Source organism: Psammomys obesus, unplaced genomic scaffold, assembly GCF_907164565.1.
Source record: "Psammomys obesus unplaced genomic scaffold, mPsaObe1.curated_primary_1811, whole genome shotgun sequence".
In the NCBI taxonomy this organism is placed as follows: Eukaryota; Metazoa; Chordata; class Mammalia; order Rodentia; family Muridae; genus Psammomys; species Psammomys obesus.
Window position 1 is genome coordinate 2,807,160 of NW_026596149.1, and position 12,187 is coordinate 2,819,346.

Here is a 12,187-nt window from a genome sequence, read left to right on the forward strand (position 1 = left end):
TGCAGCCTGGGCGGCCGGGCGCGCGGAGCGGGCGGAGCGAGCTCCCGGGACCGAGCGCGGGCGGAGCGGGGCCGGAGCAGGCGCGCAGCGGCGGCCGCCCCGGGGGATGCGGCTGCCTGCCCGGGCCGGCGTGTAGGGAGGGCGGGTCCCCGGCCTCGGCGCGCGGCGGTGGAGGGGACCTAGACCGCGGCCATGGCGACCCCCGGCAACCTGGCGTCCGTGCTGGCGAGCAAGACCAAGACCAAAAAGAAGCACTTCGTGGCTCAGAAAGTGAAGCTGTTCCGGGCCAGCGACCCGCTGCTCAGCGTGCTCATGTGGGGGGTCAACCACTCGGTAAGGCTCTCTGCGGCGCTGCTCGCGCTCGGCAGGCTCAGCCTCCCCGCCCCGCGCCTCCCGCTGCAGCGGTGGCAGGGCGGGGACCTCCGGCCGGCCGGGTCGCGGGCCCTCGGCTGCTCGCCTCTTGGGGTGCCCTGGCCCCGCGACCCGCGTCCGCCCCCAGGGTTCCTCCGGCCCCGCTCGCGCCCCTTCGGAGCCCAGCGGGTGCGGGGAGAGAGGCGGTCGCTGTGCTTCCGAGCCTTCCCGCGCCTGCCGCCCGCAGCCGCCCTCCCGCCGGCGGCTGCCCGTCCAGCGGGCAGTGGAAGTTTGTGCGGGGACCGACTCCGCCTCGGCCGTCCGCCCGGGCGGAGGAGCGGCCGCCGCCTCCCTGGGACCCGGGCCCGCGTGTCCCGCGCCGGTGGGCAGGTGTACTGGCCCTGGCAGGGCGTCCGGAGCCTCCCGCGGCTGGACTGGAGTGAACCAGAAGACTGGGGCGGCCGCTGGAGAGCTCGGCTTTCTGTTTTTCCTTTAAAGGCAGTATTATCGGGATTCAAGGGGGAATTATTTTTTCCAAAGAAAAAAGGCAACGTAAATAAGGCCCCGAAGCCGAGCGCCTTTCCCCCGTCCTTTCCCGCACCGCCCAGCGGCTGTGCCCTCTCCAGACCTCCTTGCGGGGAGCCTCCCCTCCCCCGCCCATCCCGGGGAGCCGGCGAGAGTCACCGACTGCGGAAGGGCGGCCAGCGCGGTGACAGCGGAGGGGCCCGGCGGGCGCGGGTTCGAGGTGGTCTAGAGTTAGTGACCTCCGTTTGGGAGGTGGCCTGGAAGGCTGGCGGGGAGCGCGTTGGGAGTTAGCCTGGCGCACGCCGGGGACGGAGAAGGCGCGCGGCTGCGGACTCTGCGGACTGCGGTGTGAGGGCTCCAACAGCGCCCTGCTGATGTGACAGCGGGGAAACTCCTGTCGATTTAATCTGCCTAGATGGGGTCGGGAAACGTGGTAGGCGGTGCTGGCTGAGCTTGTTTCAATGAGCTCGTGAATTTCGACCGTGACCTTACCCACTGCGGTCGGCCAGCGTCGGGGCAAAGCCTCAGCCTGCTGCCCTGCTCTTGATTTCGGGGGGTGCCCTGGTGTCCTTTTCAGCGTAAGGGAAGTGGCAGAAAGCTAACGTGCTGTTTGCACTCTGAAATTAACGGAGTTGGTTGAAACGGCTCAGTGTCTTTTATTTGTCCCATCGCCCCCCACCCCCAAGCGGAGCTTGGGAAAGGTGAAATAAAATGAAGGTGACTGTGTTTACCTGGAATGACTTAAAAAGTTGAGAAACGGTTATTTTGTATTAGTTTACTGCTTCATCTACTGAAGTTCACCTTAACTTACTGACATCGTTAGCTATTAAGAATGTCAGCTGAACTGCAGACGCCACTGCGCCAAATACCCCGCCCCAAGTTCTCAACAGAAAGTGAAGTTACAGTCTCCGTTGTAACCAGCCTACAGTTTCGTTTTGTCTGATTTTGTAAATATCCTTTTGTTGTTTACGTTACTAGTCGCAGCTCCGTAATTACGGCAGTGGGGCACTATAAACACAAGTAGGATGGTGGCCGTGGACCATGTTTATAGGTGCTTTTTACCTCCGTTTGGAGCACTGGTGCTTTGGGTAGGAGTGTGTCCGGGTTTAATATAGTGAAGTGCTGGCAACAGTATGCTGCTGGGGGGAAAAGTGGCTGTTTGAGAATTAGTCTGAATTTCGGTCTGCTTTAGAAAAAGGTGTGGTTGGGCCAGCTTCGCTTAACCTGTGGGTTGCTACTTTGTGTTTATTTTTGAATTGCTACGTTTGTTTCCGACTGACAGTGTTACTTGCTATTGCTCTCAAGAATAGTTACTAAATAATTCTAAGTATATGCACTGCCAGAATAGTGTATCATGAAAGTATGTTATTAATTAATACATACCAGGACGTGCAGAGCCAGCCACAGTGGGGAGGGTGGCTAAAATGCCTCCCATCCGTGTTTATGTGTCTTTATTTTGAGGAATTTGGCATAAGAAAGTTATGTTTCTTCATTTTCTCACAATGTGTTTAACCGCCCCACCGCCCCCCAAGACACGCATTTCTGGGTTGTTTTATTTTAGGAAACGATTATTGGTACCAGGAAGATGTTTTATCATACTCTTCTGTGCACCAAAGTTTATAGTATAATATTAGAATAAGTAAATCCACATTATCAATAGCAAGCATGTATATGAATGGCGACATTTGAGAAAGCATGGCAGAGAGGCAGATAATTCAAGTCAGAGCCTTTCCCCTGCAAATCCAATGTAACTAGGATTAGCAGGGACAATTTCACCATAGATATAGCAATTTTTTGCTTTTAAAATTCCATCGGGCTTTTTATTGGATATTTAAAGCAAGCATAAAGTTGGAGCATTGAAGGGAAACTGTACATGTTTATCATGTGAGTGTCTTATGGTGGAACTGGTCCTCCTCGTGCTGAGTCTGTGTTTTAATTCTTTAGCTGTGACTATTAACCAGTTTTGGGGATGAATGTTTGTGCCTGGGAAGTGGGCTTGTTGGATTAAAGGAGTTGCAAATTATTGTTCTTGTAATCATTTAACTCTGTTTATAGTTTAATGATCTCATAGCGTCCCATTAGGAGTCCCAGAATATGCAGCAACCTTGGGAGTTTTCAAAGCCTAGACTGGAAGAGGAGGAAATCTGGTGATTGTAGAGCACTGACCTGAGTTTGGCAGACTGATTGTAGCTGAACTTCATTGCCATCTATTAAGTCAAAGTCTATTTGATTGAAATGTAGAGATTTGGGATTAAGGTGAAAATGTTCAAGTCCATTGTAGTGGTAATGAAAAACATCTTGATTTGGATGGTGCTCAGTGTGGAGAATAAGCCTGCCATTGTGCACTTAATTTGATATGTTACTGCTTTCTAACTTTAAATCTCCATCAGTGAGTGGATTTGTGCCAATTTTTATTTTAAGCATTTAAAGCAGAGAATATAATTGAATACATAAAGGAAAAGATGACTTAAGAAGGCAGTTTTATCTTGTTACATTGGAAATTAAACTAAAAATGATCAAGCAGTTAGCTTCCTAAAGTGGCATTTTAATAGTGTAGGGAGTGTGTTGAATGCAATGAGCCAAGACTTGTTTTAAATGGATATTCTCAGAGATTTTTATCCACTGTGAAATGTGAGCTATTTGGAAATTAGTATTTCAAACCCTGTTTAGATATATGACGGAAGACACAGTTGCTGTCTGCAGAAAGAAACTTATATAAAACAAATACTGTCTTTAGAAATAGCCACTTTATTGTTCTTAAAGCATTGTGACTTCCAGCCATAACAACACAAATAGGTTACAGGAAAATTTTTAAGTATCTCGGGAGTTTTGGAGGCAGTCACAGTAGAAGGAAGGATGGGAACCAGAGCATGTTAAGGACCAGGTACTTGGTACAGTCTGATTTTCTAATCCAATCTTGCTTCATTTGCCTTTCCTTGTTCATAGCTCGCTAAGAAACTCCATGGGCCTGGGAACTGATGACTTCCTAATTTCAGCTTGTCATTTCTGCTCTCTGAAAGAATGTTCTGTCTCCAATCCAGGCCCTAGAATACCGCTGAAGCTCTTGACCTGTCTGGATTCAATCAACTGTAGTTTCCTCTTGGACTAAGTGGTCATACAGTATGTCAGGTGGAGAGCCCCTAGAGAGAGTTCCCAAAGCTGGGTGGGCCGCTTGAGGCGGGCCTCTCCCTTAGTAACAGAGCTGGTGTTGATCTTGATGCCTGTGGGGGTCCCCTCAGGGTAGCCTTGTGACAATATGTCCTGTCATGTGTGGATTAGAGAATATGTAGTTTTCCGTGTAGAACATCTGAAACATGCATTTTACTCTCAGCAAGGTGGGGGCTGAAGACAGATAAATTGTATTTCAGATATGTAATCACCTCTGGGATAGCCAAATATAGGATATAGACAAAGAAGGAGGAGGCTAGGCTTAAAAATAATGTGGATTGCTGTGGAATCCAGCTGAAAAACAGCATAATAAAGCAATTAAAATATAAAGAAGCTAGACATCAGACGAAACTCACTGAGTGGAACCCAACCAGTCATTTATTTCAGAACTAGCCCCCCACTATTTTTTTTTTTTTTTTTTACTACTTTACTTTTCAGAGGAAAGAACTGGTCATACATGGAGTTTACTATTAAGGCAGTAGCTTAGTGTTCCCTTCAGAGGTCTGATTATCATGTTTTTCTCCATTAATCAAGCACTAGCATGTCTTTAGTATTCAGAATGCTGTCCCAAGGCAGGATGATCTGCTGTGCCTTTAGAAAGACTGCCAACATGAACTGTAATAAACCAACAAAATCTATGTTAAGTTGGTAGACCATGTGGCCATCCTGAGCAGTTAAATCTGCCAGCACTGAAATACATAAATGGACATTGACAGGAGTTGGTGCAGTTTGGAGGATGGTTTATGGTCAGACTGGTTAGGTTCAGCCCCTGCTCATTGTCTATGGCTCTTAGAGCAGCTGGTTTACCCACTTGAGCCTCAGTTTATGAATTCCTAACCTGGAGATGGTGGCAATTGCCTCAAGGAGCTATTACGTGGGTTAAATGAGACAATATACTTAAAGCCTAGGGGTGAGAAATAAGGATTCAGTAAAATGACCACATGTGGATCCAGTTAGGTTGGTAATATGTTAATAAGCACTAGATCAAAAGTTTCCCAAGTTTATTGTGCCTATAATTCATAAGGATCACTTGGGGACTTTTCAGACACTGGTTCAGCAAGTCTGGTGAAAGTGAGGTCTGAGGCTGTCCCCTCTAGCATGAGCTCAGGTGGTGATATCAGGTTTGAGTTTCTGGGCTGCACTTTGGGAAGGAAGCAAGGCAGCAGAAGGAACGGCACCTTTAAACATAGACATGTTCAGAATGTCTCCCAGCTCCGTGTGGTGAGCGCTTCTTGACCTTCCTAATGCTGCGATTCTTCCCAAAGCCCACTGGGGATGGGCTTTGAGGTTTCAAAAGCCAACACCAGGCCCAGCATTTCATTTTCTCTCTGCTTCCAGCTTGTGGATATTGTGTAACAGTGTCCTCCTAGATTGAAACATTCCATTCTCTAGGGAAGGCTCTTAAGCAGGAAGGTGAACAACGCAAAATAGCTTCAGGAAGTCTCTGAAACTGACCACAATCTCTAGGCCTCTGTGCTAGAGTAAAGAATAAAAACAGAGTCCTGCCCAGAAAAGGTTAATCCAAGCTGCAGAGATTCTGAGATCAGACGGGAAAACTGCCTGGAAGAAGTAGCCACTGAGCTATCAGGGCTTAGAGCAGCTGAGGCGTCTGGAAAGGACATCCTCTAACCTGCTGAACTGCAGGCTGCGCAGTGTGATCCGCGTGTCCCGCTGTGAGCTGTCATCACAATGAGACCCGCTGGTTCAGCCAAGTGGACTTTGGTGGCCTCCATTCCCTGGCCTGTCTGGGGCGAGTAGATGTGCACGCCTCGTCTCTCCAGAAAACAGTGGATCATATGTGAGCGCTCAGCTGCTGCTCCAGCGCCATGCTGCCTGCTCCATGCTCCCTGTCACCCTCTGAAATGGTAAGAAAGCCCCTAATTAAATGCCTGTTTTTCTAAGTTGCCTTGGTTATGGAGTCTTCATTAATGGGAAGGTAACTAACAGAGGCATCAAGGAATGCATTGTTTACTATTCGCATTCCTGTGATAAAACAACCTAAGGACATGCATGTTTTGGCTCACAGTTTGAGGCAGCAGTACACCCTGGCAGGAAGGCATGGTGGCCAGAACACGAAGGAGACAGTCACAGCAAATCTGTAATCAAGACTTAGGGAAGAGTGGATTTTGGTGATCAGCCCGCCTTCTCCATTTTGACTGAGTCTGGGACTCCAGCCCTGGGTTAGCACTGTCTACATTCAGGGCAGAGCTCTGCTCAGTTAAACCTTCTTGGAAACACTTTTACAGACACAACCAAAGGTATGTCTTCGTGCTGAAACATAATCTTGTCTTGTTGACAGTGAAAATGAACTGCTAAAGGCTAAATTAGATCTCAAAAGCAGAAGGTGGAATCTCCAAGCTTTGGAAGAGCGAGACAACAAGGAACAGGCTGAGTGAGGGCGTTCTGGTGGTCAGGGTTGTGATGGGTGTTTTGAGAGTCATGGCTTCAGGCATGGAGGGAGGGAGAGAGATAGTAGGACTGACTATCAAAGGTATGAATGAGTGGAATCACTCTTCTTTTTGGAAGATTAGGAGTGGAAGGTGAGAAATGCCATCCAATTTAGCGGTATGTTTTCTTCTGTTTCCTTACTGTTTTCCCTGGATGCATGCTAGTCAGCCTTGTTTTCGTCTTTCCTAGACTGTTGCTAACCCTTTTAGCTAAGGTCTCTGAATGTACTTTTATTACAGTCCTTTCCTTTATTACTCTATGGAGCCCTGTGTTACTGAAATAAAGGCCCTATTTACATTTCAAAATAATGCTGTTAAGTGAATCCTGTTGACTTCACAGTTCCCCTGAATTCTGTCTGCGGACCATGCAGGGATTCAAAAAGCAGAGTGAAGAAGATTTGCAAGGATAAGATGAAGGTGGTAAAAGTTGGGAAATCATGCAGGCATCAGTGGGCCGAATGCTGAACCAGAGAACTTGAATAGGTTGAATTCATGAACTACTGTGCTGAGTGCTGGGCACATGCGGGATTTTGACCTGTACCCTAATCATTGGCCCAGGAGTCTGTTACCAGTTCTTCTAGTGTTAGAAGCTGTTCTTGGGTATACAATCATGAGCTATTGATACTAGATAAAACTGTTTAAAAGCACTTTCCCTGTGACAGAAAGAAAATCATTTCTATGTGGAAAACGTGCAGGCAGAGAATAAATATATAATCTATTCATGGAAAATGTTGTTGAGAGTTTTAAAACAGTAACTTACTGTGTTGGTCGGAATTTTTGTCACTGCGATAAACAACAACCTAAACAGAGAGAAATAACAGACAGGAAGAAAGGGTTATTGTGGCTCCTGTTGCTTTGGGCTTGAGGGGAGGCAGTGCCAAGAGCATGGGGCAGATGCCCCTTACCTGTGGCCTCCTGGGAGCAGAAGAAGAGAGCAGGAAGTGGCAACGACCAGAATACTCCTTTCCAAGGCATGGCCCAAGCAACCCGCCTTTTACAGCTAGGCCCTACCTTCCACAGATTACCGTCCTCAGAATTCTTTTAAAATTTGAACCTCTAATGGGGTAAACTGTTGAATATGCCAGAGCCTTTCTGATTTATCCCTCTCTGGAAACGGTCTCAAAGAGTGACTCATCTTCCAGGCTAGTCAAAATTAACCATCATACTTACTTAAAGATATGTCTGTCTGGTTCTCTTTCTTTAGTTCTTTCATTTTGTTTTGGTTTTTTGTTTGTGTGGTTTTGGTTTTCAAGACCGGGTTTCTCTGCATAGCCTTGGCTGTTCTGGAACTCATTGTGTAGACAAGGCTAGCCTTGAACTCACAGAGATCCTCCTGCTTCTGCCTCCTGAGTGCTGGGATTAAAGGTATGTGCCACCACCACCCATTCTTGTTTTAGTTTTTAAGTTTGTTTCAGCTCATAGTTTCAGAGGGTTTTTTAAAGTAAATTTATATGTTTATTTTTTTGTGGATGTGGCATGTATGGAAGTCAGAAAATGACTTTGTGAAGTTAGTTTTCTCCTTCCACCTTTTCATGGGCTCCAGGGATCAATATCAGGTTGCCAGGGTTACTTGTGAAGCATTGCTCTCTGGGCTCTCTTGCCAGCCCCATGATAAGTATTAGGTCTTAATTGTTCTTCAAATGGAAGTTGTTAGGAGCTGGGTTGTGGCTTGGAGCCTCTTGTGGTATAGTACTTGCTCTGGAGGTTGTGATGAGGACTCAGTTAGGATAGGTATTCTTCAACTTGCCATGGGGTGTGTCCTCAGAAATGTACATAATTGGAAATATCCTGAGGGCATTTAATACTCTCCACTTCCTAGACATGGGAGTTCCGCCCAGCCTATTTTAAGTGTGCTGGGAACACTTACACTAGCCTACATCTAGACAAGATTGTGTTTTAGCTATTTTCCCTGTTGTTGTGGTAAATACCCTGACAAAACATGTTGAGTAGCACTTACTTCGGTTCACCATTCCAGGTTGCACACCACTACTACAGGAGAGTCGTGGAGACAGGAGCTTGAGATTTTGGTCACATTGTGTTCATGGTTAAGATGCAGAGGGATAAATGCTTGAACCAGTTCAGCTCCTCCTTTTATACAGGCTAGGATCTCAGTCTAGGCAATAAACAACTCACAGTGGCGGTCTTCTCGCCCCAACCCAATCAAGAAGCATGCCCAGAGACCTTTCTCAATACTGCTTCTAGATCTCATCAAGGTGACATTGAGATCAGTCAAGCATCACACAGTCTAGGACAGAACTTGTTGCTTAAATCCTCTGATTTATTGAATACTGTCTGAAAGTGAATTGGAATAAAGTGAAAACTTGAATGGGCATGTGAGTATGCCTTATACCACTGAAGGTTGAAAAATTGAGGAGATGCGGGAGAGAGGGTTGGATTGGGAGGGGAGGAAGGAGAGGGCTACAGCTGGGATAGAAAGTGAATAAACTAATTAATATAAAAAATAAAAGTTTAATTAAAAAAAGAAAAATTGTAAGTCATCACCAGTACTTTGGACTGTACTTGTGAAATGCCTAAGTAGTTGCTGGTACACGTGAAGTTCTTCAATGGCAGTGCCATTATTATCTTTCAAAACGCCGTGAGTGCTAAGCCACGTTAATTTAGGTCATAGGTTAAACTCATTGTTACTTCATCTTGGCTCATCCTATCAGATTACCATTGTATTTGATACTATGTATCTGTAATTGTTATTTTAGAATTTAACATTTGCCCTAGCTTTGCTTTATCTATTTTGTTATTGTATTCATTTTTATATCTTTAATGCTTCCAGCTAGTAAGTAGGTGGTTTGAGGTATCAAAATCTAATTCACATTCATTGATTATAAATTATATGAGCTATTGAATTGATATCTCATTTTCAAAACAAAACATAACAGACACCTTAAGATGCTTCAGCTGCAAATTGAACTTGTTATGGCCCCAGCCTGCAAATTGCTCATAGCCTCAGATGTGCAATAGAAGCATGCTCACGTATCTTGGATGCTGGAGCAGTGTGGACAGAGCATATGTTTGTTAAGACCACACTGGGCAGAGTCATGAAGGAGGTGAGGAGCTTAGACATGAAGGCAGTGAGGAACTAGGACACCGAGGAGGTGAAAAGCACTGTGGCTGGAGGGATCACCTGATTCGGTGACCTAGAGGCTCAACCTTGCAGGGAAGGCTGTGTGGCTGTAGCAGAGAGGCAGGAGGAAATGGTAGGAAATTAAGCAGCTGACAGTTGGATCGTGATTTCTTCTGTTTGGGGGCCATGGCACACATTTCAGGAAAGGTGATGTGGGGGCAGGGGAAGCTGGAGATTAAATGCACGCTCCCAGTTACAGAACATGGGAAAGGATCCACGAGGCCAAGGGGCCAAGAGCTGCCAAAGACAACAGGAGTGGTGTGAGTAGTTGGCTCTGGCTGTGGCCTTGCCCTCTCACACTGGGGTTCATGGGACAGCCGCACTAGCCATTACCCAAGAAACTATTGGGTTGTGGGCTCCTGGAGCACAGTGGGACATTTTAACTAGCAGGCACTTGTGAATAGTTTGGAAAAGCACCAGCCAGGGCACTCTGCATTCAGGCCCTTAGGGCTCCTTGGTGTGCCCTAGAGGATGACAGGAAGGCCAGGTTGCTTGTGCAAATAAGGCCCGTAGTATCCTGTCCGCACCTAGAGCATGCTGTTGCTTTCTTTCCTTTCTTTCTCTGAGGCACTGGATATAAATACTCAGGCAAAGAAAGGGTTCTCTGCCAAGAAGACTGACAGCCAGGAGGTGAGTTGTGGGAAATGTTGGGAGATGGCTGGAAGAACAGTTTGGGCTCCAACTTGAAGAGCTGAGAAATTGATGTTAGAAATTTTCACAGTACTGACAGGGTCACTTGATAATTTATGTGAATCTCTCCAGTGGCACTCACCCTTCAGCGTGCATTTTGTACCTTTTGAAAGAAGTTTTCCTCTTCTCTGTAGACTTACGCCATGTCTCTGTTCTCCTGTGTGGACGTCCTTTGTTAGACGGCACTGGACATCCTGAAACGGTCAGTGGTGTCTTTCCACTGCCCAGTGTAGTCTGCGGATATGCCAGGAGCTGCCACTTGAAGGTGTCAGTCACCATGGCTGTCCTGATTTCAGCTGATAAACCTTAAATTCAGTGTCTTTGTCACCATGCGTAGTTAGGGCCTACTGAGTGGAGGTTGTAGCCGAGGTACTGGATGCTGCTGGCTGTTCTAGGGATTTCCATGTTAGGTGGCAGGAGAAGCAGTCACTGCTGTCTCGGGTTCTCAGGGGTTGCAGTCTGCTCCCCACTCCCCAGTTTTGACCGGAACTCCCCATCCCATCTCAGGTAAGCCCCTGCTCTTTCATTTCTGCTCTGTCCCGTGTCATGGTTCATCTCCAGGCTTACCTGATGAGATCTGAAACACTCGAGACAGGTCCAGGCATGCCTGTGAGTGATTTTCTTGGTTGGCTAAGCTAGCCTCTGGGCATGCCTGTGGTACATTATCTGGTTCAGGTTAATTGCTAGGAGAGGCCTGCCCAGTGTGTGGCCATGCTCCTGGACAGCAGGTTGGAGAAAGGGAGCTGAGTGGCAGCGTTGCTCTCTGCTCTCTGCTCAGTTTCTGACCTGTTACCTTCCTATGACTCTGACAGGCATCCCAGTCCTTCCACTCCTCTACTCCAATCTCGTCTAAGCCTGTGTCTTCACCTCTGTAAATAGACCACTGTGTACACAAGTATTCAAGCCAAACGCCCAGGTGGGAAGCTCGTCACTTTTTTCTTTGTTTCTTGCCCACTCTCTTCTCAGGCTAGAGACTGCACACTGCTCCTATGTGCTCTGCTGAGCACCCTCCCTGTGTTTTCCTGTGCACTACTTGAATCCAGACCCTCGATAGCAGTGACAGAATGAGCTTCTGACACAGACGCGAGAGTTTGCCACTTCCTCAGTGACGCCTTTCAGAGGCCCCCCACTACATCTAGAAACACTATACTTTGGATTCTTTTTTCTTATGGCTCTTCTACTGTTTACCTGTCTCATTGCTGTGAGCAAATGAGATATCAGACAAGGAGCAGTTCAAGGGAAGGATATATTTTAGTTCAGGTTTTGCCAGAGAAGACATAAAGAAACACTGCAAAGAATGGCTCGTGGCTGTGGTGACAGTGGGGCTGCTTGTACACCCTTGGATAAGAGGGAGGAGAGAGAGGGAACATGCACACAGATATACAGAGAGACAGACAGACGGACATCAGAAGTATGCCGTGGCTGTGTAACTCTCAGGACCAGTCCCGTTGTGTGTACGTGTGTGTCCTGAGACCCACTCGCTCCAGTTAGGATCTTCCTCCTGAAGATTCCGCCACTCGTGAAGCAGCAGGCACCACCAGTGGGGATCAAGTTTTCATACACATGAGCCTGTGGGCACATTTTGCATTTGAGCCATACCATCCCTCAGGCCTGCTGGCCTGGCCGCACATCCCTCCTGGCTGTCATCGGTTCTCTCCCTGCATCTCTAATATTCTGCAGTCCCGTTGGAATGGCCGCACTGGTGTTCTTCTGGTCCTTAACCAAGCGTAGAACTTCTGTGCTCATTTCTTGGGCCAGTTGCAGTGTTCGTCCCTCAGATTCTCGAACGCTTCCTCTCAGGTGGCCTCTCTAACGTAAAGTAAGGGGACCCGTCCGGTATCATCTGCTCTTTCCCTTTCTCTGTGAC

At 47.4% G+C, this 12,187-nt stretch overlaps 1 protein-coding gene across 1 annotated transcript in view; it reads left to right on the forward strand.

Annotated features, from left to right (window-relative positions):
• The first annotated feature begins 6 nt into the window (after positions 1-6).
• The window catches only part of Pip4k2a (phosphatidylinositol-5-phosphate 4-kinase type 2 alpha), a 157,214-nt gene continuing 145,033 nt past the window's right edge, over positions 7-12,187 (forward strand). Inside the window, exon 1 of the mRNA XM_055593810.1 lies at positions 7-333. Coding sequence (XP_055449785.1) covers positions 193-333 — 141 coding nt within the window. The 5' untranslated portion in view covers positions 7-192. The remainder of the gene's footprint in view (positions 334-12,187) is intronic.